The sequence below is a fragment of the Sarcophilus harrisii genome, chromosome 1 (assembly GCF_902635505.1).
Source record: "Sarcophilus harrisii chromosome 1, mSarHar1.11, whole genome shotgun sequence".
Lineage (NCBI taxonomy): Eukaryota > Metazoa > Chordata > Mammalia > Dasyuromorphia > Dasyuridae > Sarcophilus > Sarcophilus harrisii.
The window spans coordinates 335,492,154-335,520,045 of record NC_045426.1 but is presented as its reverse complement, the minus strand read 5'-3'; the positions used below and the strand labels follow the sequence as shown (position 1 = coordinate 335,520,045).

Genomic DNA, 27,892 nt, shown 5'->3' with positions numbered 1-27,892 from the left:
TGTGTGGTAGAAAATTCAACTGGGAAACTGTGTTAAGACAATATAAATGACAGACACAGCACATGACAGAGAAAATATGTGCAAGAAAGTATCACAGACATTGCTTGTGACAGAGATAATGTGTATAGCAGAGCTAGTGTACAGTGGGCAATATATGCAAAAGAGAATGTGTACAACAGATTAGAGATGGTATATGAAAGTGACAAAGAGACATTTTACAACAGAGGCAATTATGTAAAAGTGAGATGGTGCAGCAAAGACAATGTGTGTGATGAGGTATGACTGTGTGAAAGAGTATACGGCTGACTGACAATAAAAGGCACGTGAAAAAGATAGCATGTGACCGATTGTGCAACAGAGTATGAAAGACAATGTGAGAAACAGTATATGATAGACTGAAACAGTGTATGAGACATGTGAGTAAAAGAAATGGTAATATGAAAGAGTAAGGGACAGTATGTAAGAGACATGAGTGAAACACTGTGACAATGTATGATACATGTGAGTGACAAAGATGGAATATAACAGACTGTAAGATAATGTATGAGAGATGCATGAGAGACTATATATGACAGAGTGGGAGATAGTGTATGAGAGACTGAGACAATATATTAGAGACATGAGATTGTCTATGACAAACTGTGACAGTGTATGAGATATATGAGTGACACAGACAGAATATGACAGACTATAAGACAATGTATAAGAGACTATATATGACAGACTGGGACTATGGATAAGAGACTGAGATAATGTATGAGCGACATGAGTGGGAAACTGTATTATGACAGACTGGGACAGCGCATGAGAAACTGTGAGACACAAGTGAGACTGTATATGAGACTGGGACAGTGTATGAAACTGACAATGTATAAGAAACATGAATGAGACACTATATATGACAGATTATGAGACAATGTATGAGAGGCCCGAGTGCAGAAATAGAATATAACAGACTGCAGGACAGTATATGAAAGACATGAGTGATAGAGACAGTATATGACAGACTTTGAGTGTATGAGATGGGTGTAAGGGCATCGACATCGATCCGCAGAAAAAAATGGATAAGAACAAAAATTAAAGACGGAAAAATTTAGAAACAAGGGAAGAACCCGGCAGACCGGGAAATGAGACTGAGAAGACAATTTGGAGAGTGAGAGAAAATGTTAAAGACATAGGGAGGAACAAACAGATGGGACAGGTTGAAGACGAAAGAGAACGGAGGAAAAGGAAGAGACAAGGGAAGACAAAGAAATGTGGGACAAAGGGGAACAGAACAATTTAAGAAAAGGAAAAGGAAAGAACAGAAAACCTTAAGGGACGTGTTTAAGAAACAGAACAAATAAAGACAAGAAAAGAAAACTAAAGGAAACCAACGGGGCAATAAGACGAGACAAAGAGAAAAAAAATGGGAAGAACATGGGGGAAATGGACGGGGGAAGAGGACGGACAATGTGAAAAGAAAAAAAGTAAAGACCAAAAGGGAGAACTACAGCAACGGGGACGCGTTAAAGACTAAAGGACATGTATAGACAAAGAAAAGTAAGAGACAGGGGAAAGGCTAACCAGACTACCCGGGCTAAGACAGGGAAGAAAGATAGGAAAAGGAAAGGGCAAAAAAGAAAAGGCAGACGGGACGGTTTTGAGGAAGTAGGACAATGAAGACAGAAAAAGGAAGGACATGAGGGAAGACTCAAAGGCAGATGTGGAAACGTATAACTAAGACAATTAAACTAGGAAAAAATTTAAAAAAAAGAACATGGGTTTGGGACTTAAAACTAACAATTATAGAAAAAAAAATTTTAAGAACTAGGAAACTCCCGGCAACGTGGGACACATTATTTGGGAAACTGGGCAATGTATGGCAAGAAAAAGTGGACAGGGGAAACGAAAGACGGGGACAGCGATGGACTGGAGACAAGTTTAAGACAGAAAAGTGGCGGGAGAACACGGATTTTGGGAATTAAGACAAGACAAGGAGAACAAAAGAAAATTGGAAGAAGAAGATAGGCAACTGGACAGTTAGAGACTAAAGACTTAAGCTAGAAAAATTAAAGACATGAGGAGAACTAGGCAGACTTGGGACATGGAAGACTGGAGACAATGTTGAGACTGGGAAAATGTTAAAGACATGAGGGAGAAACTAAACGGAACTTGGGACAGCAAAGGAGACTGGAGAGAAATGAAGAGACGGGAGGAGAAAATTGAAGAGCGAGGGAGCTACCGGCAGACTGTGGGACAGCGTGAAGATGGGAAAAGTTGAACTAGGAAAATTTAAAGGCAGGGAGGTTGGGGTGGGCAGTGTATGAGAGGGACTGGAGCTTTGAGAGCTAGGAAATGGGTAAGAGCTGGGGGCCCCCTTGCAGCCCTTGGGCAGCGGAAGAGAAGCAAGTTTTGGGGGAAAGAAAATGGTAAGGCAGAGGGGAGCTCCCACGGCGACTCCCGGGCACTTGGGAACTTAGGCTGTAAAGCGAAGAAAATGTGTGGCTGGGGGACACCGGAGACTTTGGGGCAGCTATAGAAGAAGACAATTTTAGGGCGGGAAAATTGGGCGGGGAGAGCACCACGGAGACTTGGCCTGGCTGGAGCAATTTAGGACAAAAAATTTAAACCAGGGAACACGGCAACTGGGCATGTTTGGGAACTGGAGACAATGTTGGGGCGAGAGAAAAATGTTAAGGAACATAGGGAAACTCCCGGCAGGCTTGGGACAGTTATAGGCTGAAGGACAATTATGAAGACGGAAAAAATTTGGGCATAAGGGGACAGTGAAGCTCGACTCGCGTAGTACAGGGCGGGGGAGGGGTGTGTGTGAGTGTGTGCTAGCCTGTGAGTGAGTGCGAGCGCACGTTGGGGAGGAGGAAGGCGTGTGACAGACTCTCAGGATGCGCGCGCGCCCAAGGCCGAGGCTGCTTGCGCGCCCACGTGCACGTCCCCCCGCCCCTCCCTGCAGGGTCTCTCCGGGCAGTCGGACCAACAGAAACGAAGCTCCCCTTTGATCCTGCCAATTAGAAAGGAGCAGCGCCACCGCGGGGTGGGGCTCGGAGCGCAGGGTGGGGCCTCAAGCCTTTTCCTTTTCCTCCTGGAGTTGCGTCCCAAGCTCTCCAGGCCCCCTGGCGCCAGGCTCAGGAACTTCCCGGAGGGTCTATGAGAGCAACCCCGCCCCCAAGCGGTTTTACCTGCTGCGGGCGTGCAGGGGGCCAGATCTGGGGAGCACACAGGAGGAAAGGCAGGGCTGTTAGGTAGCCCTACCTTCAAGACTTCCACTATAGCATTCAGACTTTTTTTTTCTTTTTAATTTTCATTTCCTCATTAAACAGACGGGGTCCTCAAACTACGGCCCGCGGGCCAGATGCAGCAGCTGAGGACGTTTAGCCCCCTCCCCCAGGGCTATGAAGTTTCTTTATTTAAAGGCCCACAAAACAAAGTTTTTGTTTTTACCATAGTCCGGCCCTCCAACAGTCTGAGGGACAGTGAACTGGCCCCCCTACTTAAAGTTTGAGGACCCCCCCTCCCTTTCCTTCGAGCACTCATCTTTGTCCCCTGCCCATCTGGGCCTCCTGAACCAAAGCCAGCTCAAATCCAGCTTCCTCCCCCAAGCCTTCCATGACTATTCCAGTCCACAACACTCTCTCCTTCCTGTGATTCTATTTGCACGTCTTATTTGGCAATGAATTTACACCGTTTCCCACTCAAAAGCTTCCCAGGGCTGGACCTGAGTACTTCATTTCTCTTACTTTACCTAGAACAGGGCAAGAGTCCAATAAATATTTGCATATTGACTATGTCCTTAGAATTGGATTGTAAACTCAGGGTTCCCACTTCTCTAAAATAATTGCTCACCTTTATGCAGTTTGGAGCTTTTAAAAAAAATGCTTTCCTTACACCAAAACACTGTCCAAAGATCAAATATTGAGTCCCCCACCCCCACCCCCCAGCATTTAGAGACCTTTTAGTTTTTGTGCTTTTTAGTTAGTTTTAGTTAGAGTGTTGAGTTGTATCCAGCTCTCCATGACCCCAATTGGGGTTTTCCTGGCAAAAATACTGGAGGGTTGCCCTTTCCTTCTCCAGCTCATTTTATTGGTGAGGAACCTGAGGTAAACAGGGTTAAATGGTTTGTCCAGGTTCACACAGCTAAAAAAGTCTGAGGCTGCACTCAGGATGATGAATCTTCCCAGTAGTCCGGGGCTCTATCCACTGTGCCACCCAAGCTGCTCAGGTAACTTGACAAAGTTACTGCCAACCTAGTTAATGGCAGAATTAGGACTTGAACCTTTATCAGTGGACATGGGTCAAGTACTTTTGCTCAATAACAAAATACCTTCCTCTGTTTTACAGAAAGAAAAACTGAGGTTCATAACATATATGACTTACCTAAAATCACCAGTTTAGTGACAAAGCTGGAGTTCAAGACAAGATCAGCTGGCACATAGCTCCAGATATATTTGGGGGGGGAGAAAGGCTAATGGGGGACTGAATGATTTTCTCCTCTAAAGAGAAGGAATTAATGCTCCTTTCCTGCTCCAATTTCCTGGGGAAAAACAATCCCTCTCCTTCCCATCCACTTCTCTACACATAAAAGACTAGCCACCCGCCACCTGGCTTGGGTGGAAGATGAGGCTCCTAACCACCACCAGCCCATCTCAGGACAGAAAGTCAGCAGGAGGCAAAGGCTCTAAAAAACAAAGTACAAACTTTATTTTGTATCTTTACAAAGGCACAGTGGCCTTGGTTTTTTTTTTTCCCCATTTCTTAACAAAATATAATAGCTTCTCCCCGAACACAGAGACCTCAAAATTGTAAAAAACAACAACAGACAAAACCAAGAAAGGAAGGAAGGAAAGAAGGAAGGAAGAGGGAGAGAAAGAAAGAAAAAAGAGAAAGAAAGAAAAGGACAGACAGCTGTGGCTGGAGGAGGGGGTAAACCTAGGGGGAAAAGGTTGAGGGGGGTAAAGAATAACAGCTAATCCTAGTGCTGAGCCAGGTGGAAAGGGAGGAGGGGGCATGAGAAAACCCCAAACTAAGAAGCAACATACACACCCACCCCCACCCAGGCCCCCAAACAGCCCCAGCCCAGCCAGACCCACAGCCCCCAAATCCATTTAAGTGCTTAAAGGGGAAAGAGGAAAAAACAAGAGGGAGGGAGGAGGAAGAAGAAGGGGGAGAAAGGAGGGGAACAAGTGGTGGAATGGAGGGGATAGTCACTGTGCCAGGGCTGGCTTCTAAGAGGAGGGAAGAAATATTGGTATATTTTTCCCCCTTTAAAATTAAATGCAAAATGGTTTGGTGGAGAGGGTCCAGGGAGGGCCCTGACTTCTTCCCCAACCTCTTCTAGCCTGCCCTGGCCCCCTGGTACCACCTGGGTTCCAGCTCTGTCCTCCATCCTTCCCCAGCCCCCTCCAAAGTTGGGTGTGTTGGCTTTGTTAAAGAATTACAGTATTGAAAAGAGGTCATAAAAGAGACCCAAATGACATTGTAATTTTGTAAAAATCTCGAGTGTTTCTCCCCACTATTGCCCTTGCCCCCTTGCCCCCCTGAGGGTGGGGGAAGAGGAGGGCTATGGGGGGGGTCAGGGGAGATCCCCATCCCCTGCTGGGTCCTCCTTGCTCTGGTCCATAGCATCACTGTCGGAGGCCTCTGAGTCTGAAGCTGTGTCAGAGGCAGGGGCTCCCGGGCAGGCCCGGACTGGTGGCTTCACAATCACTGCCCGCCGCTGCTCTTCTTGTTCCTGTTCCTCCTGCTCTTGTGTGCCCTCGATGTGCTGAATTGCCTAAGAAGAGGTGGGAGGTAAGAGCAAGGACACTGATTAGGCCTCCAGTTCATGAGCTCCCTAGGCCGGCCCATGACCCCACTTCCAAAAAACCTAGCCTTAAGAGATCTTCCCAAACCCTCCCTTCTCCTCTAAATCTCTCACTTGGAGGCCAAGGCCTCTCCACTTTGGTCAATCTAGATGGGATATACTTAGGAACAGGTCAGAGCAAAGGTGGCCACTGTGTCCCCTCCTGGCCATCTATTTGACCTCCCACCCTCTTTACCCCCATGCCTACAACACAGTTAAATATACCTTCAGCAAAATTGACACGTAAGACCTAACTCACTATAGAGAAGTTGGATGGGATTTAGAAAACAATGAAGTTGGTTTAAAAAGTGCTTTTTACTGACCTGACGAAGTTTTGTTAACAGACCAGGCTAGCTATTTTTTGAAGGAAAGTTTTCAGTTTTTTTTTTTTTAACCTCACTCCCTATTAACTCAATAAAAGTTATTTGTAACTTCTCTATCAAAACTAGAAGTCTTTCAGATTTCTTCATATCACTCCCAAAGCTTAAGCAACTATGTAAGGAAAACCCGAATCTCTGATCAGTCTGAGCCAGAGAGAGATCAAGCTTTCTCTAATATAGCAGAGCACATCTGATGCCAGCCCACTTCCTGTGGCCCTGTGGACCATCAGATGACCACGAGTGAGAAAGCAGAAAAAGCACTCTTATACACAAGGCCCCAGATGACCAGGCCCAGAAATCAAAGGGACCGTAAAGTAACCCCAGCAGTGTTAAGTTAGCATGGATACACTCTGTTCTCACCTCCTCAAGGCCAGGAGCCGGCTCAGATCAGATCTCTCAGCTCTCCCCCCCCAACCTCCCCAGCATTTCCAAACTCTCTGTTTGACTCCTCAGTAGAGGGCTTTGTATACATCCACTATCTCTGATCTTCCCAACAGATCTCTAAGACACATAAATATTATTCTCACTTTACTGATGAGGAAGCTCAGAGCAGTATCACACTAGTGAAAATGGAGATTAATTTTCTTCCCCCAACCAAATTTACGGACCCTGTGAACCCTGGTTAGGTCTCTCTCTCTACCTCACTCTTCCTAAAATGACAGCACCCTCACCAGTCTCTCAGAGCACACCTTGTCCCTCCTTTCTTTACCTGCACGATGGTGTCCAGGTTTTGCCGGGATGTGGAGACTGAGTTGATGACTGATGAAGGACCCATGGTGACTACGTTGACATGGTGGGAGGGTGGGGGTTGAGGAGCAGGCACAATCACTGTCGGATGGTGGGTGGGAGCTGGTGGAGGCCCATGATGGGGCAGGAGCTACAGAATAGAGAGAAGACAATAATTGGCCTTAAGATGCAGGTTCTGTTCCCCACGAAGGGGTTATTTCCCCTTGCTTTGTTCCTGACATGCAGTCATACACAAAATCCTGCCAACTCTTCCTACAAAAATCTCTCATATCCATGAATATTTTCCATTATGAACTGCTCATGCCTCTAGTCTAAACTCTTTTTGTATCATTTCTGGCTACCTCCTAATTGATCTGATCATTCTAGGAACTGGAACATGCTAAGAACTGGAAAGTAAAATTCAAACTCCTTCCTTAGTCTGACATTCAAGGCCCTCCACAATTTGTCCACCTTCTCTGGTAAGCCTGTGACAGCACCAGTCCCCTGCACCTACCCCTGACATTCTAAGATATTCTCCTCACTGTTTCTACAATCAAATATGGTGACTACCATTTCTATGCTTTCGATCCATGATGTGTCCCTACCAGACAGAAATCCCTTCTTTGGGACTCTCCAAATTCTAATCATCTTGAAATATCCCAAATCCTTCATGAAGCATTCTCTGAACTCTTATGATCTAAAAATCTATCTTTTAAGTGGTTCCTATCTCTCAAATATAAAGACCTCTTTTTAAAGGAAAAAAAAAAAAAAATGAGGAACCCAACCCCACCTGAAACTGTCTTACTAGCTGAAAAAGGAGAATGATAACATTTATATAAAGTGTTTTAAGTTGCAGAAAGCACTTTCTTCACAACGCTGTGAGGCAACTCAAATCATTATTGCCCCAATTCTGTGGATGAGGAAAAATGAGGCTCTAAGAGGTTAATGGCTTGTCTATAGCTAGTAAATGTCTCAAGTGGGATTGCAGCCAAATTTTCCTGTCCCCATATCCAGCACTCTTCCCACTACCTCTCAATATGTACAGTGACAATATGACAGCTCACAAATCCCCTTTAATAATTCCACAACTCCCAAGGGGTCCATAATCCATAGGTTGGGAACCAGTGGTCTACACCACTACTAAATTAGGCCATTACAAACTGCCTTAACTTGCTCTCTAATTCTTGCATGTCTGAATGCCCTGTATATATCCCAAATGTCCTGTAAATCCTTTAAGGGTACCTTTTCATCTCACTAACAAAACTACCAGTACAGAGCAGGGTTTGTAAGAGGCATCAGTAACGGCTCCCTGACTGCCAGACAGAGGCACAGGCCAGAATCAATGCAGGAAAGGACTAGATTATCTGGTCCAACCTTCTCAATATATAGAAAGAAGATACCTGAGGCCTAGAATGGAAATCACTTGGAAGCCAGGTTGCTTAGCTTCTGGCCACAGATTTCTCCATTCTGCCAGAGCCTCTCTCTACAGCTGGCCAAACTTCCAAAGCTGGCCTTGCCTGCTCAGGATGGTGACAGTGACACAGATACGCCACACTCACCTGTGTGCGGAGCTGCTGTTGCTGCTGCTCACGCTCCAGCTTCTCTTGGTGCAGCAATCTCACCTGCTCCTGTTGTTGCTGTAGCTGGACTTGCTGGGCAATCACCTTCAGCTTCTCAGGGTACATGTGAGCCTCCAGAGAACGTACCTGTGGGTAGGGCTGACTCAGGAGACTAGGCTTGGGAGCTTTCCTACCCCATCACCAGCTTGAGATCAAAGGACTAAGGGAACAGCCCTCTCACTGAAACCCCCTGAAGGCCAAAGTTCATCTACCCTCAACCTCCAGAATATGGAATGCTACAACTGAAAAGCACTTAGAACATAGCATGGCAGAGCTAGAAAAGTCCCCAGAACAGACAACTTAGAATGTCAGAGGTAGGAAAGACCTTAGAACAACAGAACATTTAAGAGCTAGAAGAGACATGGAACGTAATACAAAGAATGCTCAAAATGGAAGGGACTATGGAACATAGGCTATAAGAGCTTTAAAGATACCTCAGAAGATAGAATATAGACTATCAAAGCTGGAAGAGACCTTAGAAGTCATTCAGTCCTGCCCCTTTATTATACAAGTAAGGAAACTGAGGCCCAAGAACACACAGGAAACCTATATGACTTCAGTCAGGTGCTCTTCACTAATCCACAGCTATCTTGGGGACAGTCAGATTTTGAAATATCCCAAGCACGCTGTACAAAGTAGACAGACACTAATACTTTTTAAGCACGAGAAGGTTGACTGCCTTTGAATAATGACAGCTAACCAGGTCACTGTGCCTTACCCAGCACTTAGTAAGAAAACTAATCAAGGCTCAATGTTTCTTACCTAAAGCTCTGCCCACCATAGTAAGAGGAATAACATTCTAAGAGGGGAACCCCTTGTCACCAGACCACAAGATAGAGAGGGGGGTTGGATCCCTTCACCTCCACCAGGGGGCATAAAAGGTCTACACTAGGAGATTAGTAAACATAGGTGGGAGCCCAGTGCTGCCCATGCCCTCCCAACTCACCTGCTCCTCCAGCATCATTCGGACTGAACGCTCCTTGTCCAGCTGCTGCCTCAACTCGATCATCTCTCGCCTCAGGTCTTCAGCCTTCTCATCCTCCCAGATGTCTGGCGAGCCAATGCCCTCGTCCTTATCCTCTGCCCTCCGCCGTTTGGGAGATGAGCCACTCAATTCCTGGGCACCCCGAGGGGGAGGAGGAGGGAGTCAGTGGCCAATGCATCCCACCCAGGGAAGGATGTATGGCTGGTCCGGAGCCCCGTGGGAAGGGCTGGAGAAAGACACGCCAGCCCCCATCCAAGCTGGGGACAATCAATGTATTGGCAGTCAAATGCAGGTGACCCTGATGCTAAGCAAACCCACTACATGAAAATCCAACTTAACCTACAAGCTTTTCACCATAGGATTCCTTAAATAGCTAGCTCCCCTAGCAGAACAGTATGATATCACAAAATGAAGGATGGTGGAAAATTGGATTCCAACCCCAGACCAGCAAATAACAATGACCTGCGTACTAGAGGTAGTTAGGTGGCTCAGTGGCTAGATCACTAGGCCTGAATTCAAAGATAGCCTCAGACATGTACTAGCTGAGTGATACTGAGCAGGTCACTTAACCTGTTTGCTTTAATCCTCTGGAGAAGGAAATGACAAATTACTCTAGTATTTTTATTTTTTGACTAAGAAAACCCCATGGACAGTATGGTCCTTGAGGTTATGAAGAGTTGGACACAAAAGCTTCACAATAATTTGATCCTAGAATCCTACCTCTAGGGGTAAAATGAGCCTTAGGAAATCACCTAAACTAAACTGTTAATTTTTTTGTAAAATGATGAAAAAACCCCACTCTCCTTTTCCATGTTCCCCCCACACACACCTTATTTTTCCTACATCAAAACAAACAGTATCTTCAATAATGCTTGGAAAGAAATCTACCTAATGCAATATAGTAGCAATATTTACAAAAATCTGACTTATACAACTTCATGGGAATATAGCTCTCAGAGAGAAACAATTGAGGCATTCAACAACCCACCTCCCTCCACACACCCACATCCACACACCCAGAACCAGGTCTCTGATTTACATAGCCATTTGGGCTGTGCTTCTTACTTAGGGCCCTGCTTCAGAGGACTCAGCACAGCATCTACTCACATACAGGGGCCAATGTTCTTTGTAGGAGACAGGAGAATAGGTCAAGCTTAAGCTTCACCTTCTTCAGGAAATCTCCTGAATCTTCCACTCTAACTTCATCTTCCCCTTCTCTGATCAGTCTCAACTCAATCCACTTAACTGAGTTGATCAAGTGCTTCAGATATGAACCACTTTCCTGGGACTGCTACTTTCCCTAACTTCAACAGAAGCTCCATGAGGGAGAAAACTGAGATCCAGTAAAAAAAGAAGGGACAAAGTGACTTTATATCAGGGTCAAAAAAAAAAAAAAAAAGCCCCAATCTCCTGACTTTAAGGTGAATCTCCCTAGCTTGTTGATCAACTTTTATATCCCTGATCAAATTCATACTCTGTCATGTGAAAAGCAACTGCTTTGCTGTCCAGTTATGGGCAGGCTGACCTGCCAGCCAAGTGAAATTTATACCTTCTTCTGAGGTGTTCCCAAACTAGTAGCAATTGTGCCCTTGTAAAGTAGAACTATCCAGGATGCTTTCAGCCCATGAAGGATGGTGACATGTCCAGAAGAAATATTCCTATTATTCAGGAACATAGTGGATGAACCAGCAAGGACTTGAGGTGGAAGCCATATGCCCAAAGTGCATCTTACCTGGATAAAGCGTTTGAGTTGTGTGTTCTGTTGTAAGAGCCTTGTTTTTTCCTGCTCCAGGGAAAAGATGTATTCTGCTGTCTGTTGAAGAATGGCTGCCTGCCAAGAAAGGAGGAAGAAGAGGGTGCAAAAAGGTCAGAATTTCCATCCTATCCTGGTCAAAATCAATCCACAAGTATTGATTAAGCCTTTACTGAGGTCAGGCACTGTGCTGAGCACTGGGGAGCCAGAGTAAGCACTCTCAAGAAGACTATATTCAAATGGGGAAAAGGTTACACAAATAAATTGGTACAAAACAAGATCTATTCAGTAAATGGAAAGTGGCTTTGGAGAGCTTCTCGGCTGTTTGCTCTCTTTTCAGCCCCACGAGTTCCCAGGAACCAAGACCCATTACACCAAACTGTGCTTCTTACTTTGGGATTTAGAGCGTCATTTCACAGCATCATAAGATTTAATATTTAGTAATAATGAGGGATACTCTTAGAGACTATCTCTAGTCCAAATGTAAACCCATTCTTTTTTTTTTCCCTGCGGCAGCACACATTTAGGGTCCCACAGCTAGGAAGTGTTAAGTGTCTGAGATCAGATTAGGGAAATTTTGAAAAAGGAAAGTTGATCTGCCCTTCTTGTTGTCTCCTGCACATGCATACACAGGCAGGCATACACAGGCAGGCATACACAGGCAGGCACACGCACACGCATGCATGCACACACACATGCACGCACATACACTCTCTCTCTCTCATCTCCTGCCTTTGTTCACGCTGTCTCTGCCACTTAATATACTTCTCCCTTCCTCCCTTTCCCTTGGAATCCTAAGACTTTAAAGACCAAGTTCATCTTGCCTCCTCCAGGCCATCATCATTGCCCACCTCTGGTCTTCCTCCTTACACCAGACTACTATGACCTTCCTGCCTTTATAAACATTTTCTAGGGGAGAGGCTGAGTGTCTTTCTTTATTCCTCCCCATGTTGTCATGCACAAGGCTGGGCAGACAGTAAGCAAATGGAACAATATAAGTGCTGAAAACCCATTTGCTTACCCTCCATTCGTTACAGAGGTAGGGGACTACAATGGCCAAATACTATTAATGCTATCAGATACTACCCCTATAATTGATTAGGTGCTTTTACTGAACTTCTTTTTTACTCTTGCTTCTTAAAACTTTTGTTACAGGGGGATGATTTGCCAGCAAGAAATTAGGGAGTTCTGGAAACAGATGTGATATAAAAACAAAAGGCATCAATAAAAATTAAACTTTTTTTTTTTAACATAAGAAAACCCATTTACTGGTCATTCAGACTGAACAATTTTAAAAAGCTAAAAAATTAACTACCTGTTATGGGCAACACACTGTGCAAGATGCTGTAGAGCAAAGATATTGAGATCTATCCTGTTATCAAGAAGCTTATAGTTTAACAGTCAAGAATCATAAAGATCAAATAACAGCAACAAAAAGTTTTCATTACCACCTCCCTTCTCCCTGTTCCTTCTTTTCCTTGTCCAAAGGAAAAAAAAGACTAGTCAATCAGACTTGAAAAGAAGAATTTCATTTTGAAAAACATTTGACAAAACTGGCATCGATTCCCCTTCATTTCTGGCCACATTTTAATAATTAAGGGGGGGTTCAAGCTGTGAAACAGTCACCTCAAGTATCTTTCTTTCTAAAGATCTCCCAGGCTGGCTCCTACTCACCTTGCTGAGTTTCTCTCCATCTGTGTGTGGGATGAGGGTTTTCAGGGATTGGAACCCCGCATTAATGCTCTGCATTCGCCTTCTCTCATTGCTGTTGGCAATCTCCCGACGTATCCGACGCTCCTGGTCCCTCTGGGTCTCTGGGGTCAATGGAATGTTGGCCAGGCTGCAAGGGGAAAGAAATCCATCCATCAATTAGCAAGAGACCTTCCAGGAGGAAGGAGAGAGGGATATAAACTGATGCATCTCCTTTAGCATCCCCATCTCTGTCAGGCCTCCTTGAATAGCTCTCCTCCCCCTTTCCTTACATATTTCCATCCAAAAAGGAGGGGAGGGCTAAGAGAAGAACACAAAATCCCACTTCCTGTCACTAATACATCCCAGAGATATAAACATAAACCCATCATCCATTTCCATCTGACACCGAGGCAATACAGCCAAGCTGATCCAGTGCCCACTTCTACTTCTGGTGTGTCCTCTGATTCAAAGAAGACCCAAACCCAGAAGTTCTGTCCACAACTCTTAAGTCATTTACAGCATCAGACACTTAGAAGGATCAGGTCTCTGAAAAGAGACTGAAAGACAATTCCCAGTAAAACCACAGTTATTGTCACAGGTTGGAAACTGGCTTCAAAACCCTCTCTGAGTCATCTGGGATTGACGTTTTTATGAACCTGTTTTTATGTCTAGCTTGTACTTCAATCATAGAATTTAAGTAGAAGAGGCCTTAAAAATCAATTAGTCCAACACCCCCCCCTTTCACAGATGAGAAAACAGAGAAGAAAGTGAACTGAACTACATGAGGAGGCCCCCAAAAGAACACTGTCTCTCCTATAGTTCAAATCTGACTTCTGAGAAATACTAACCATAAGATCTTGGCCAAGTGACTTTAACTTGCTGGGGATACATGAGGGTTCTAGATTAGGAGGACTCTGAGGATCATAAATCTATGATAAAAGGTCATAAGGCGAATCAATGGGAGGTAGGGACTAAAACTTCAGGATCCTGGTTAATAAGTGAATTGATGTAGACACAGGATGTCCCAAAAGTCTTAGTGCAATGAAGTTACTCAAAGCTTTGGACTGCATTGAAACTTTTTGCATATCCAGTATATACCCCTGATTTCTTTGTCCTAAAACATCTTCCTTCCAGCTTCAAAGGAAAGAGGGCCCTCAGTCAAGAATCTGGGGACTTAGTAATCCAGCCAATGTTCCCCTAAGTCTTCCATGGTTCAATATATTTTCCTTAACTCTGATTTTTCAAGAATAAAACTGTCTTATTCTACATCTAGTTAGCCCACCCCATCATTCATTTCTTCTTTCCCAACTACCTCACATCATTCAATCATCCCAGAACAGCAGTTACCCTCCTCTTCAAAGGGGATTTCCTCTCTGCTCTAACTCCCAGGGAACCCAGTGTATCATCTCAGAGTCATATCCTGCTGTACCCTCAGAGGTGGCTGTACCAGCTTATTGTAGGACAGGACCCCCAGCATCCTTTGGGATTCTCCTCACTGTTAAAGAATAGACAGCAGAGTCTAATGGGGAAGAAAGACAATGAGACTTCGGGTGAAGGAGGAGAATGTTGGTCATAAGAAGCTGGGGGATAGGAGGAATAAAAGAGAAAATTTAACAAGCAAAGGGGACAGATGGACAGAGTCTGCGTAACGAATGCCACCACTCCCAAGGGGCCTGTGTGTGTGGCCTAGAATGAGAAGTATCCCCCCCCAGTTCCCTTTCTGGGTCCTTTCCCCCCCTTCTCCCCTAAAATAATGGCTTCCAGATGCTGGGATCCCAGCAGAGGCCAGCTGGCCCCACCCAAAACCACAGCTCCTGCCTGCTTCCTGCCAAGCCCCCTCTTTAGGCGACCTGCCCCAGGGACAGGAGAGTGGGCCCCAGTCCCCCTCTTTTCTCACAGTATCCTCCCTCAAACCTTGAACCAGGAGAATCAACAGCAATCTTGTTGCCTCCAATCCCATCCCTGGGAAATTCTACTGAATAAAAAGAGGCTGGGGGGAGGCAGGTCCTAAGAAATCCTCACAGGAGGAGATGAATCTAACCCTAAAGTCATTTACTCCATAAAAGAGCCCTGAGAAATCTATCACTTACCTCCTCACATATATAACAATAGGAAACCCAACATAATTCTTTGATTTGGCATGGGTTAAAAAAAAAAAAGGGATCATCCCTGGCTCCTTTCCCCAATATAATTCAGAAAGAAAAAAAAAAAAAAAAAAGAAAGAAAAGAAAGAAAGGGAAGGTGGGGCTTATCACCAAAACCCAGAAAACAAATACAACATCTAGAATAGTTTGCTCCTATGGCAAAGAAGGAAAAACTGACGATAATATTCAAAAAGTACCAGATGCACCATTATCTCATTTGGTGACTCCAGCCACTACAGTTTTGGTTTTCCTCTACTGTCAAATGAGAATAATCATCCCTACCCTTTATGAAATAATCTCCCTCCTAAATGACCTTATGTGTGTATATTATATTTACTAACTCTGTCTATACACACACACATATATATATTATACACACATATGCTATTTTTGCATCTTTGTTGCTTCTCCCATTAGAACGTAAACATCTTGTAAATAAAAATTGTTTATCTGATGATTATAACTGATAATAACAATGTTATTGTTTTAAAGTTTGCAAAGTACTTTGCATACATACATTACATGATTTGAGCCTCCTAACAAATTCTGTAAGCTAGGTACTACAGATATCCCTATTTTGTAGATGAAGGAAACTGAAGCTCAAAATGGTTCAGTAATTTATCCATGGTCACACTAAGCTACTAAATGTAAGAAGGATTCTAATACAATTTCAAGTCTATACCACACTATCCACTGTTTATAATCCCAAGAAAGAAGTCAACATTAACAAGTTTCAAGCTACTTCTCACCCAATAAAAGCACATACAATCACACATACACAGATATGTTCAGCTCTCTCTCTTCTCATTGAAGACACTGTACCATAGATATCATAAAAAATGACAAGATGAGTTTCTTTCTAGAGCCTAACAACTAAACAGTCTGTTTGCCCCAAAAAGTTGGAAGTTAAATCTTGACCTCAGGTATAGTTCTAGAACAAGATAATAGTCCTCCTCCAAGAAGGACAGGATCAGGCCAAGTTTTCTAGACACAGGACATCAGAACCAGAGAAGAACTAATTCATTTTGCAAATGAGGAAAAGGAAGCCTAGATGATGAGCGACTTGATTTTCATTTCTGTCTTTGTAGTCCCAGGGACCAGCACATAGCAAGTAATAAAACATATGCTTGTTAAATGAATGAATGAACATTGATTTAGATTTGCTGAACTGAATCCCCCAAGGGCACATAATAAATCAGTGGTATTGTTGGTACCACTGGGTTTGTAATCGTATCTCTCCTGTTTCCCAGTCCACTTCACCATAAATGAATATTTTGTCTTAGTGGGGAGAAAGAGGGGGGGGGGGAGGAAGAGGGAGGGGAGAAGGCTTTTGATGGGAAGGCCATAAAATGGGAAGCTATGGAGACTTGACCAAAGTAGAAGGACAATGACCTGAATGGATGAAAAGCAATGGATTTTGGAGTCAGAAGGCCTGGATTCAAATCTACCTCTCTCTAGCTGTACAACTTTAGGCAACCCTCCCCTCTCCAAGCCTCAGGGAAATCATCCGTTGGATCCGTTGTAGATCTTTCCTTCCAGCTCCAAATTCTTTGTTCCAAAGACTCTTCAGGGTGTCAGCCCCATCCCCCACCCCTTTCAGGAATAGCTACAATCTCAAAACAAATCTTGGCCCTTCAACTACCAATAGCTGAAGTTAGGATCCAAAGTTTTCTAAGGACTCCTAGGGCAGGAGAGTAATAATGGAATAGACCTAAACTTCTTTAGCAGCCTCTGAGATCATTTGATAGTAGGAAGTCAACACCTTAAGAGGATAGTTTTGGGAAAGGTCAAAGCCCAGACAGTCTGAACATCTGAGCAACGGCAGGGCTGGGGAGGTCAGGGACAAGAAAAACTCTCCTTGATTCACAATTAGTGTGTTCCTTACCCCCAGGAAGTCCAGATACTTCCTTCACCTGGGTTCTAGTACAAGCTCCATTACATTTTAGGGACTGTTTCACCAAGTGAGAAATCAAATGGGGAGAATCTCAGAGTAAGTGCTCTGAAAATCATAAAGCTGACAAGATATGCTGTAAAGAGACCTGGCCCCAGATTTGAATCTCTGACATTTACTGGCAATGGGAGGGGTTTAGTCCTAAATTCAAATCAAGAGGACTTGAGTTCAAATTCCACCCCTATTGCTTACTACCTACTTGACATTGAGCAGATTAGTTCTCCTCTTGGGACTTCAGTTTCAAAGGGGAGAGCATTCTGGAACCCTTAAACCCTGGAACCCCTGTATAAATGTAGGTTGTGATTATTTTCAGATCCATTCTCTCACTGATCCTTCTAAAACTGCCAGGAAGGCAACAGTTGGGGTTGGGATTATTCCCTCCATTTAATAGATGAAAAAGCTGAGGGGGGGAAGGGGGAGAAGAGTCAAACAATCCATCCAAGACTAATAAATGAACTTGAAAAAGAAGGACCTTTTTGCATGCCCAGTACTTAGCACAGTTCTGGGCACAAACATAGTAAGAGCTTAGAAAAAAAATTTTGACCAATAATACTCCTTCCTGCCCTTCAGTCCCAAATGATTTTTCTGAAGCTAGGTGTGTAACTCCTATCCTGACACCTTAATTCTGGGGTCCTTCAAAGCCCACAGATAAAAAGGAGAAGCTAGTGTGATCTGTGGCTATTCCCAGATTTCTTCCCCTCAGGAAGGGGCCAGGACCAACCTCAATGCTTCTTAATTTTTATTGGTTATCAGGAAAAAGATCTCGGGACAGTTTTGTAATTACAATAATAACCCCAGTCTTGGGAGAGGTTAGGGGAATAAGTTTCCCTGGAATCTCATCAAAATTTAGAAAACAAGACAGAAGACCAGCAATGATTCCCATCTTAGGAGCTACTGTGACTTGCTCCATTCAAATCCCCTTCCACTTCTGCTCTCACACTATTTCCCTATCATTTCTCAGCTAGGCTTAATAGAAACACTGAATTGGAGCTAAGAGAACTAGACTCAAAGCTAAGCTCTGCACTTTATAAACTGTGTGACTCTGGATAAGTGACTTCCTTTCTCACGGGAAGTAGTGGATAGAACATCAGACTCCAAAAGCCAGAAGACTCAATCCTCAGGTGCTTAAATTATCAATGTAACCATGAGGCAATTCACTGAATGGCTCTGCCTCTCAGTTTCCTTCTTGGTAAAATGAGGATAATAACACTTATAAGGTTTTTGTGAAGATAACATGAATAGATATAAAGTCATTACAAATATTAAAGCTATGTAAATACAAGTTTATTAAAATGAAAGAGTGGGACTAGATGTTTTCTTTAGTCCTTTCTAACTCTAAAGTCCCATGTCCTAGAGCTCCTTCCAGCTCCAGTTGATGGAGCATTCTGATTTCTATGATGCTCACCTAACTCCATCATGGGAACTTGATGAGGTAGGGGTAAAAAGGTAAGGCTATGATCTAGCTAATTACATTTTTTTTTTGGGGGGGGGGGTTCTCAGAAATCTAACTGAAGCACAGAAATAACTCCTGCTTCTTAAAGGTTATGACAAATGCTGATAAGTTTTATTAATCAATCATCAAACATACTTTAAATGCCTATTGTGTTCAGGCTAAAGATACAAATATATTGAAACCCTTTCCTAATTCTTTTCCTGGTTCTTTCATGCCTATGAACCAAAGAAGTGGAGAAAATCCATCAATGAATTGTAGATCCTTGAATCATCAAAGATGTTTCTATGTGTCCCTTTCAAAGGAATTAGAGCGCAATGCAATGTGCCATATTGGACTGAACATGGCCTGTCCTCAAATACAAGCTGCACACCCCTAAAATGAAATCTTTTTGAAAGAAAAAAAATAGCTATGTATATCATTTACAGATCACACTCAGGTTTTAAATAAGCCAGATATCGGAGGGAGGGGAGAGAGAAGGAGGGAACATCCCTCTATTCAGTCCAATATGACACTTAACACCAAAGCTCCATCAAGACCAATTTAATTTTTCTTTGATGATTCATAAGGCACTTGAGGACTTTACTTTGCCCAGGGAGGTCAACATCGTGAGCAACAATTATCACAGTCCTTTAAATGGACCAGAATACTGTTCGCTATACAGAACACCAGATAGTAGCTTGAAGCACAGTGCCAAAAAAAAGCTACCTTTAGAACCAACATTAAATCTGTGTGGAAACATATTCATTTTTTTGTTTTAAGGTTGGGAGAAGGTAGAGGGTGCTATGGAAACACAGGGAGGAGTCCTAATATCTGCCTGGTGAGATGTACCTCTAAGGAGATGGAACAATAAGAACAATAGGTCAGTTTCCCCAGACCTCAGTTCTTAACAAAACAAAAGGTATGATATAGTGTGGTATAGTGGATAGTGATTGACTCGATTGAGAAAAGAGTTTGCCTCTGATATAATTTCTCTAAGTCATTCAATTTTTCTGAGCCTTAATTTCCACATCTGCAAAATAAGGATAATAATACATTTAGTAAAGTACTAAATGTATTATTATCCTTATTTTACAAGATTACTTGGGAGACTCAAGAGACATAAGGTACAAAAAGTCCTCTGTCAGACTTTAAAGTGTGACAGAAACAGAGGATACTATACTGGAGACAGCTTCAGGGAGCCAATTAAAATCGTTTAGTGTGAGAATTTACACCTCAGAAATTGGCAAACCCTAAATCAGGGCTTGATTTATTGTTTTATTGATTGTCAAGACTTAAGAAAGTGATGAAGAATGTTAATAATGAAGATTAAACTTGAAGTGTGGAGAGAGCCAACTGTTAAAACATTTACCAGCATATCCCTGGATATAAATGTCAGTTAATAACATCTTTCCCTCTGATTAAGCACAATAATCCTGGAAGGCAGATGGTGTATTATTCTGCATTTTACAAATGAGGAAACCAAGGCTTTGGAAAGGCCACATTCACAAAAGAAAATAAATCCAGATATTTTGATTTCACAAGTGTCTTCAAACACCAACTCTTATTTACTTATTTATTTGTTTGTTTTGCTGAGGCAAATGGGGTTAAGTGACTTCCCCAGGGTCACACAGCTAGGAAGTGTGAAGTATCTGAGACCAAATTTGAACTCAGGTCTTCCTGACTTTGGGGCTGGTGCTCTATCCACTGCCCCACCTAGCTGCCTTCAAGTCTTTTTTTTTTTTTTTTTAAAAACACCAATTCTTTGAAAAACAATCAAACAATTCACAAACATTTATTAAGGACTTACTAGGTGGGCACTATATTAATGTTGGAAATAGAAACTGATGGTGGGCAATATGTATTCTGCTGAGTAAATATTAATTTACTCAATTGTAAAATGGGGACAAATCTTGCCCTACCCATAGCACAGGACTGTGGTGTGGCTCAAATGAAGAAAAAAAATTATAAATGCATTTTGCCAATTACAAATCATCATACAATACAAAGGATCAACATTATTTAGCAGATCCTTAGGAGGCAGGAGTAACTAGCTACCAAGCAAAACTTGAGACATAAGATTAATACTTTTCAGCTTAATCACAAAAGACTTGGTTTCTATTCTTCTTATACTATGCAACAGTCTCTGAAACTCTGAAACCTTCTCTTCCAGGACATTTCCCTAGGTGCTAGTAGTGTCAGAAGCTTGAAGACCCAAGGGCAATGTGGACGCTTCTAAATTTTAGCTTCACCAACACTTCATCTTATAAAGGATGCTATATCCAAAATCTCTGTCCTGAGTTTCTCAGGTCCTACATTTATATTTGGGATCACAGAATTAGTCCAAATCTCTAGCAGGATGAAAATGAGATAACTATAATGTAAAACACTTTGCAAAACCAACTGCTATCTAAATGCTGGATTTATTATTTTATAGAAGAGAATATATAAGGCCTAAGGAAATTGTTACTTGCTCCAAAACACATACAGTTAAGTAAATAGTATCCATATCCAAGGAGTCTCAGAACATGACTCCTATCAACCTGAATCAAAAAAAAAAAAATCGCTTATTCTCTATGTGGATATGGGAAAAATTAGATATATTTTGAACCTAATTCCCTTTCATCAAATGAGACCAGCATAAGCTGGAAATGTATTGGAATAGGAAAACTCAATGTTATTTATTTTGTAATTTTTCAAAGGTTTATCTGAGCAATTCACATCCAGAGTTGATTCTAATTCCCAATAAGGAGCAACCCAATATTTCCCAGATGAGGAAGATGCTGCTTACTATAATCAAAAGCCAAAGAACATTACTGCTAGAAGGAATTTTAAAGACTCATTTCCAAATTCTTCAGCCTGACTTCCAAGACCTTTTCTTGGGCATATGACCTAACTTCTGCTTGCCTCAGTTTCCTCCACTGTAAAATGTGGATAATAATATTGTATCTACCTCAATGGGTAACATTAATAACAACATTAGTAAAGTACTTAGCACAATGTGTAACAAATAGTAGATACTTAATACTTATTCCCTTCCTTTTCCAAAACCTTTCCCCACTTAACCACTTAACAATGATTAAAAAAAAAAAAAAAAAAGTATTTATACAGTGCTTCTAAGATTTACAAGGTTTCCACTTAGGCTTTCCACCCACGCTATTAGTAATATATAAGAATTATCTCTCTTTTACAGATGAGGAAATTGAGTCTCTGAGGTGGATGGATGACCCCTTCAAATATCGTACAGAGATGAGAGTTGAAACTGAGGATCTGAAACCCAGTCTCCATTCCAAAATTGGTGCTTTTCCCCCCCAACCTCACTCTTAACTTCCCCTTAACAGGGTTCTGATCTGATTGGACCATGGTATTAGTGGCCACATGATACATAGTAGAAAGAATACTGAACTTGGAACCAGAGGAAAACCTGGGCCCACATTTACTAGTTGTGTATGTAGCCACATATTAGTTAGTGTATCTCTCTTGAGTCTCAATTTTCTAAATCTGTGAAACTGAAAGAATAGCTAAAACATCTATCTCAAAGGGCTGTTGTGAGGACCAAATGAAAAATCATGTATATAAATTCCTTATAAACCTCAAAGCACTATATAAATCCCAGCCCTATTATTATAACACACTTAACTAATTCCTATACAAAAAAAGATTCCCACCATATCCTCTTTACATTTCCAAATCTTACCCTTTCTAGAAGTCTTCCTTCAAACTTTGTGTAGTAACCACAGCCCTAGACTAAAAGTAAGAAAATCGGAGTTCTAAAGATCCATTCTGCCATAAACTCATTGTATAGCAACAAGTAAAACATTTTTCCACTCTGGGGCTGTTTCCTATAAAATGACAGAATTGGACTCTATCAGAGGTTCTTAATCTGTAGTCCACTACTTAATATTGCAATAACTGCATTTCAATATAATTTTCCTTTACAAACCTTGTTATTTTATGTATTTAAAAGCATGATTTTGAGAAGGCTTCTTCACCAGACTGCCAAAAGGATCCACAAAACACACCAAAAAAGGGTTAAATAAGACCAATTCTAGCTCGGACATTCATTATTTCTCTGACCACTATTTTCTCCCTAAGGTAAGTATTCAGCATACTACCACAATTTCCTTCTGTATTCCAAACCTATCATCAAAAGTTTTTCCTTGCACCTGGCCTAAATACTCTTTGCTACAGTTCATGCCCATTTCTCGATGTCAAGGACAGGCTTTGCACCTGCTTTCACAGGGTACACAGGTTAGACAGAGATTGGGTTTACATAAATTCAGGGGTATGTTCTGACCCATAGGACACTGAAATGTAAGAGTCAGGTCACAAGCTCATACCAGGTGGGCAAACAGCTGTTCTGGATTGGTGTTTCTGCCGTATCTCACACTTTCAGAAATCAGTATAAGGAAGGTACCCCTTATTTAAGAGTAGAACAGACACAAATTAAGGAAAGAGAAACACTTTTAAGAATACCCGCCAGCACAAACAAGGGTTCCAAGAGGCCCGTAGAAGCTTCAGACCCTGGGTTTCAATTTGGTGAAATGCCCAGGAGCCTCATAGGGAAAGGACTGCCAAGTGGTCAAAACAAAATTCCTGGGAATCCCATTCTCCACATGCTCAGCCCTGGCTGACTGGACAGCAGCTGCCTCCTGGCTGATTCTGCTTCCTTTCCTAAATCTCCCTCCATATTCCTCCTTTCCTATTAGTTTGGCTTGGATGCTATGGAATGTCTATCAATCCATACTTAAATCATTCTTCCGGGACCAACTTAAAACCCCCCTTTTCTCTTCCCCTGAGAAGTATACTACAACTTTCCCAGTTGGATTTTCTTCCTATTATCTTTACTGATTATCTTCCTATATCTTTACCCAAGTATACTCCTGATTTAGCTCCCAAAGTTCAAATAAAATCGATGGCTAGAACTTCAATAGCATTTGATCACTTTACAAAGCACTTCCCTCAATAAGCTCAAGAGGCATATAAAAATCCAAATTCTCATTTGACATCTGAGGAAGCTGAGGCTAAGAGATGGGTTAAGTGATTTGCCTAAGATCACTAAGTCTGTAGCAATTAAGTAGATAATGCAAAGCTTTCTATCACCATTTCACAGAGAAGGGGGCAGCTAGGCCGTTAAGTAGAAAGAGTATAGAACCTAGATTCAGAAGATTCATCTTCCTGAGGACAAATCGGCTTAAAACAATATTATCCGTGTGACCTTGGGCAAGTCACTTAACCCTGTTTGCTTCAGTTTCCTCATCTGTAAAATGAGCTGGAGAAGGAAAAGGCAAACTATTCTATCTCTGCGCAAAAAAAAAAAAAAAAAAAAAAAAAAAAAAAAACCCACCATGGAGTCACAAAGAATAGAAGAGACTGAACAACACAGATAAGGAAAGAGGCTCAGAGAGAACTAAAATAATATCACCAAGGTCAAACGACTTATTAAGAGGTCTTCTTCTAAAGTCCACATCTACTTCCACTACACTATGAAGATCTTCTGTCCACCCCCAATGTCAGTTCTGGGAAAGTTTATCACATGACATTAGCACTGAGCCCTCTGAGACCATCTGGTTATAAGCCCTTTATTTTACTTACTGACTGTGATCGACAGAGCTGGACAAACAACATGAATGGAAGAAAGCTAGCGATCCTGACAGTGAGTTTGAAGTGAAGATCCAAGGCAAGAACTGATTTAAAGTTCCCTCATTTCCTTTGCTCTCAAGACCCCCTCCCCAATTAACCAAACCAATCTTAGTTCCCTAAACAGAAGTTCCTTTACCTATATACCTTTCCACTACCGGACTCCCGAGAGAAATTGGGGTATGTAAGGTTACACTACAACTCTGCAAAGGTAAGTTAGTGGGGGGGGGGGGGGGGGGGGGGGGGGGGGGGGGGGGGGGGGGGGTCTGGATGTGCAAGGGCAGAAGAATCGAGAAAAATTTCCCCACTGACCATGAGAAAGTGAAGAAATAGGGTTCACATGCCATTTCTTTTAAATCGTGGTCAGTCAATTTACCCCACTAAGCCCCTAGAGTTTCGGGGGGAGTCTGGGTTGGCTGCTCCTACACAGCCACCTGCCCAGATACACGGCATCCGTGAATCATGAAGTCTTATTGGGGCAGGCGGGAGAGCTGCCTAGCACCCCCAAAACCAATCGCGGAAAGTTAAGGGCCAACTTCCCCATCCCCAAATCAGGCGGGGTAGTTAGGGCCAACCCTACACAAACACAAAGTGCTTGGAAACTAGATTCTTTCACTTTCTGCCTGGGGGTTGGGGGGCTGGCGGACGTGCTGTCTGGGAGTTTGTGGCAGAGACCCACGTGGAAAGGCACAGAACGAAACCGGAGACGGGAGGGGGGAAGGTGGCCCCCAGACTGGGATGGGAGTGGGGGGGAGAGTAGGCCTACCCCGCAACTCGTGGTAAATCTGTCCGTCCGGAGCTCCCCGCCCCTCCCCCTCCCGCGTGGACCATGCTTTGTGCATGGAAAGCGTGGCCAGGGCAGCGCCTACAGCTCCCACAATCCCGCACACGAGGGGCCCGCGAGAACTACATCTCCCAGGAGACGGCGGGCGGAGGTCCGCCTACTCCAAGAGGGCTGCAGAGTCACGTCCAGGCCTCGCTGGTAAACAGCGCCCCAGCGCTGGCGAGCCGCCCCCAACGTGCCCGGGGGTCAGCGGTGGCCCCGTCCCGGGAGACTCGCTCCGAAGCGCCCGGCTCCAAAAGCCCCAAACCTACATGCCCACGCAACAGATACCTGCACCCGCACCACTCCCCCCCGCACACATCCATACCCACATGCCCACGCACAGAAGGACACCCCCATTCCGACCCGGCTGTTTGCAAACACGCACACTGCCTCCCTCCTTTCCCCACCCCCACCCGACCGGAGCAGCGCGGAGGAGCAGCATGGCTGCATTGTAGCCACCGCTGCCCGCAACCTGGCCCCGTGCACGCCCCAGCCCCGCAAGCCAGCACCCCGCGGAGTCCCGTCCCTCTCCCCCTCCCCCCAGCAAAAAAAGGGGGGAAAAGGAGCCCATCTCAGCGCCAAGCGAGAGCCAGAGTGAAGGGGAGGAGGGAAAGGAAGCCGCGGCGGGAGAGGGGGAGGAGGAGGAAGAGGGGGAGAAAGCGACCAGCATGGCCGGGACTGCTGCAGAACCACGTGGGTCTGTTTGCAATTTACAAACGTCGCGACTCGCTCGCCTGCACCAGACAAAAGTAGCTGGGGCGCGCTCAGGGGCTGCTTGGGGTCCCGGCGCTCTAAAGGAGAAGCCCCTGCGGACCTCCGCACGCGGTGCAGCAGCCCCTCAGCTCCCGGCGGCGCCTAAGAAAGGAGTCGGGCCGGTGCCATGCCATGCACACACATGCGCCGAGGGCAGCCTGGCCAGGGGTTGCATTAGGAAAAAAAGAGAGAGAGAGAGAGTGGTACACACCTACAGAGCCCTCCTATCACTTCTTTCTCTGTTTTCCTGAAATGTTGCAAAGAGGGCACCTTCTGAGCGGGCACCATGAAATACTCCATAGCGATCGGGCCCCCCCTCCTCTGCAAAAGCCAAGTCCGTGGTCCCGATCCGCAGGAGAATGCAAAATGGAAATCCGAATCAAAGGGCAGCGTCGGAGGTGCTGGCTCTCCCGGTCCCAGATGCTGGCGGCAAGGGGGGTGGGGGGGAAGGAGGGAGGGGGAAGTCTCTCCGGCCTGCCTCCCCGTGCGTGTGTGTGAGTGTGTGTGTATGTGTGTTTGCAGCTGATCAGATGTCTGTTTCAAGGCGGGAAACAGCTGGTGAAAACTCAGCACTCCCCCAGCCTCCTTCCGCGGAGTAAGGAATTGCATGTAAACAAAGGACTATTTGCAGCGCCCCCCCGGGCTGGCGGGAGACTGGGGCGAGAGGGGAGCGGAACCCTGGGGATAGCCTTTGGCTAGGGGCCGGCACCACTTCTTTTCCGCCAAGGGGGTGGGAGGGGGCTGCGGTGGGCAGGCTGGGAAGGACTGTGTGAATGAAGCAAACTGTCTGAGCTTCATGCGCCACTATGGGTGATGAGGTCCATCAGCTGACAGGTTGGCAAGCATTGCAAAAAAAAAAAAAAAAAAAAACCCACCCCAGCAAATGAGAGAAACGCAGCTCGCCCCCGGCAGTCTCGCCCCGAACCTGCATTAGGTGCTGGAGGGCTGTGCGCCCCCACCCCTCTACGCGGTAAGGGGGAGAAGAGGAAGAGAAAGGGGATTAGAGGTTGGAAAGCTTTGCAGCAAGCAGCAGCAGCTGGAGCGAAGAAACTAGCTCTTGGGTACGTGGTGTGTTGGGCAGTTTTCCTCTTCTTTTCATATTGCAACTGCACGAAGTCCAGCCCGCTCGGGAGGGCTCCCTCATAGTGAAGGGGCCCCTGAAAACTTGCGTCACTCAACCACCACTTCCCACATGTAACTTCGGGGCTTACTTCAGAGGCCGGTTGGTTGTCCCAGCCTGCTGGCTGGCTGGCTCTGCCACCAGAACTCCTCCCCTCCCGCGGCTCTGGGCGCTACCTGCGCCGCCGCTGCTTCTGCGGCTGCTGTCCTGGGAATCCCAGCCTTGCAGCTGGGAGAAAGGAGCTTCTCAGCTGGAGAAACATACAGTGTGGCTTTGGATTCCGAACCCATCGATAGGGAAGCTGGGCCTGAGCTAGGCAGACAAGACCGGAGTGGTCTGGGAATGGGAAGTGAATGGAGGCTGCAGACCAGCAATATCCCTGGCGAGGAGAAAGCTGCCTAATATATCCCGCACATGCAGTCTTATCTCTCACACATACCTCTTGGGTGCCGTGTCGGGCTTCCTTCTGCTCGGGTGGCCGGCCCTTCATTCGTATAAGCGTTTCATTAAGAAGTTCTTAGAAGAACGAAGACTGAACCAGTCAAGTTAAAGACTAACTCTTATCTCCGTGCGGACCTGTAAAGAGGAGAGGGAGGAAGGAATCCTGTTTGCTCTGTAGTGAGCAATTGAAAATGTCGCCTCTAGTATTTCAACATTAACTATGTGCTCTATTCAGGAATAATCAATCAAGAGGCATTTATATTAAGTATCTACCTCCCGTGTCCCAATTGAAGCGATCTCTACTTTCAATGACCTTACACGTGGATGGGGAAGACAAGAACATAATAGAATTTCTGCAGCATACACTACTAGGTCTGTATCCCAAAGAAATCATAAAAGAGAGAAAAGGACCCATATGTGCAAAAATGTTTCTAGCAACTCTTTCTTTATGGTAGCAAAGAATTGGAAAACGAGTAGATGCCCATCAATTGGGGAATGGCTAAATAAGTTATGGTATATGAAAGTCATAGAATATTATTGTTCTATTAAAAAAAATCAACAGGCTGATTTTCGAAAGGCCTGGAAAGATTTACA

General features: G+C 44.2%; 1 protein-coding gene across 6 annotated transcripts; it reads right to left on the bottom strand.

The window, feature by feature from the left end:
* Positions 1-4,674: 4,674 nt before the first annotated feature.
* On the bottom strand, positions 4,675-27,411 carry TFAP4 (transcription factor AP-4). Of its 6 annotated transcripts, none has more exons than XM_023497721.2 (7): positions 27,297-27,411; positions 12,977-13,142; positions 11,282-11,380; positions 9,511-9,681; positions 8,505-8,651; positions 6,929-7,096; positions 4,675-5,770 (listed from the first exon to the last, which is right to left on the bottom strand). In XM_023497721.2, exons 2-7 carry the CDS (start codon positions 13,049-13,051, stop codon positions 5,570-5,572), a joined length of 861 nt encoding a protein of 286 aa, XP_023353489.1. In that variant the 5' UTR covers positions 13,052-13,142; positions 27,297-27,411; the 3' UTR covers positions 4,675-5,569. The 6 variants fall into 6 exon arrangements, with proteins under 6 accessions (XP_023353489.1, XP_003761934.1, XP_031801467.1 ...); XM_003761886.4 differs by lacking the exon at positions 27,297-27,411 and adding an exon at positions 25,949-26,306; XM_031945607.1 differs by lacking the exon at positions 27,297-27,411 and adding an exon at positions 24,925-25,327.
* Between the last annotated feature and the right edge of the window lie 481 nt (positions 27,412-27,892).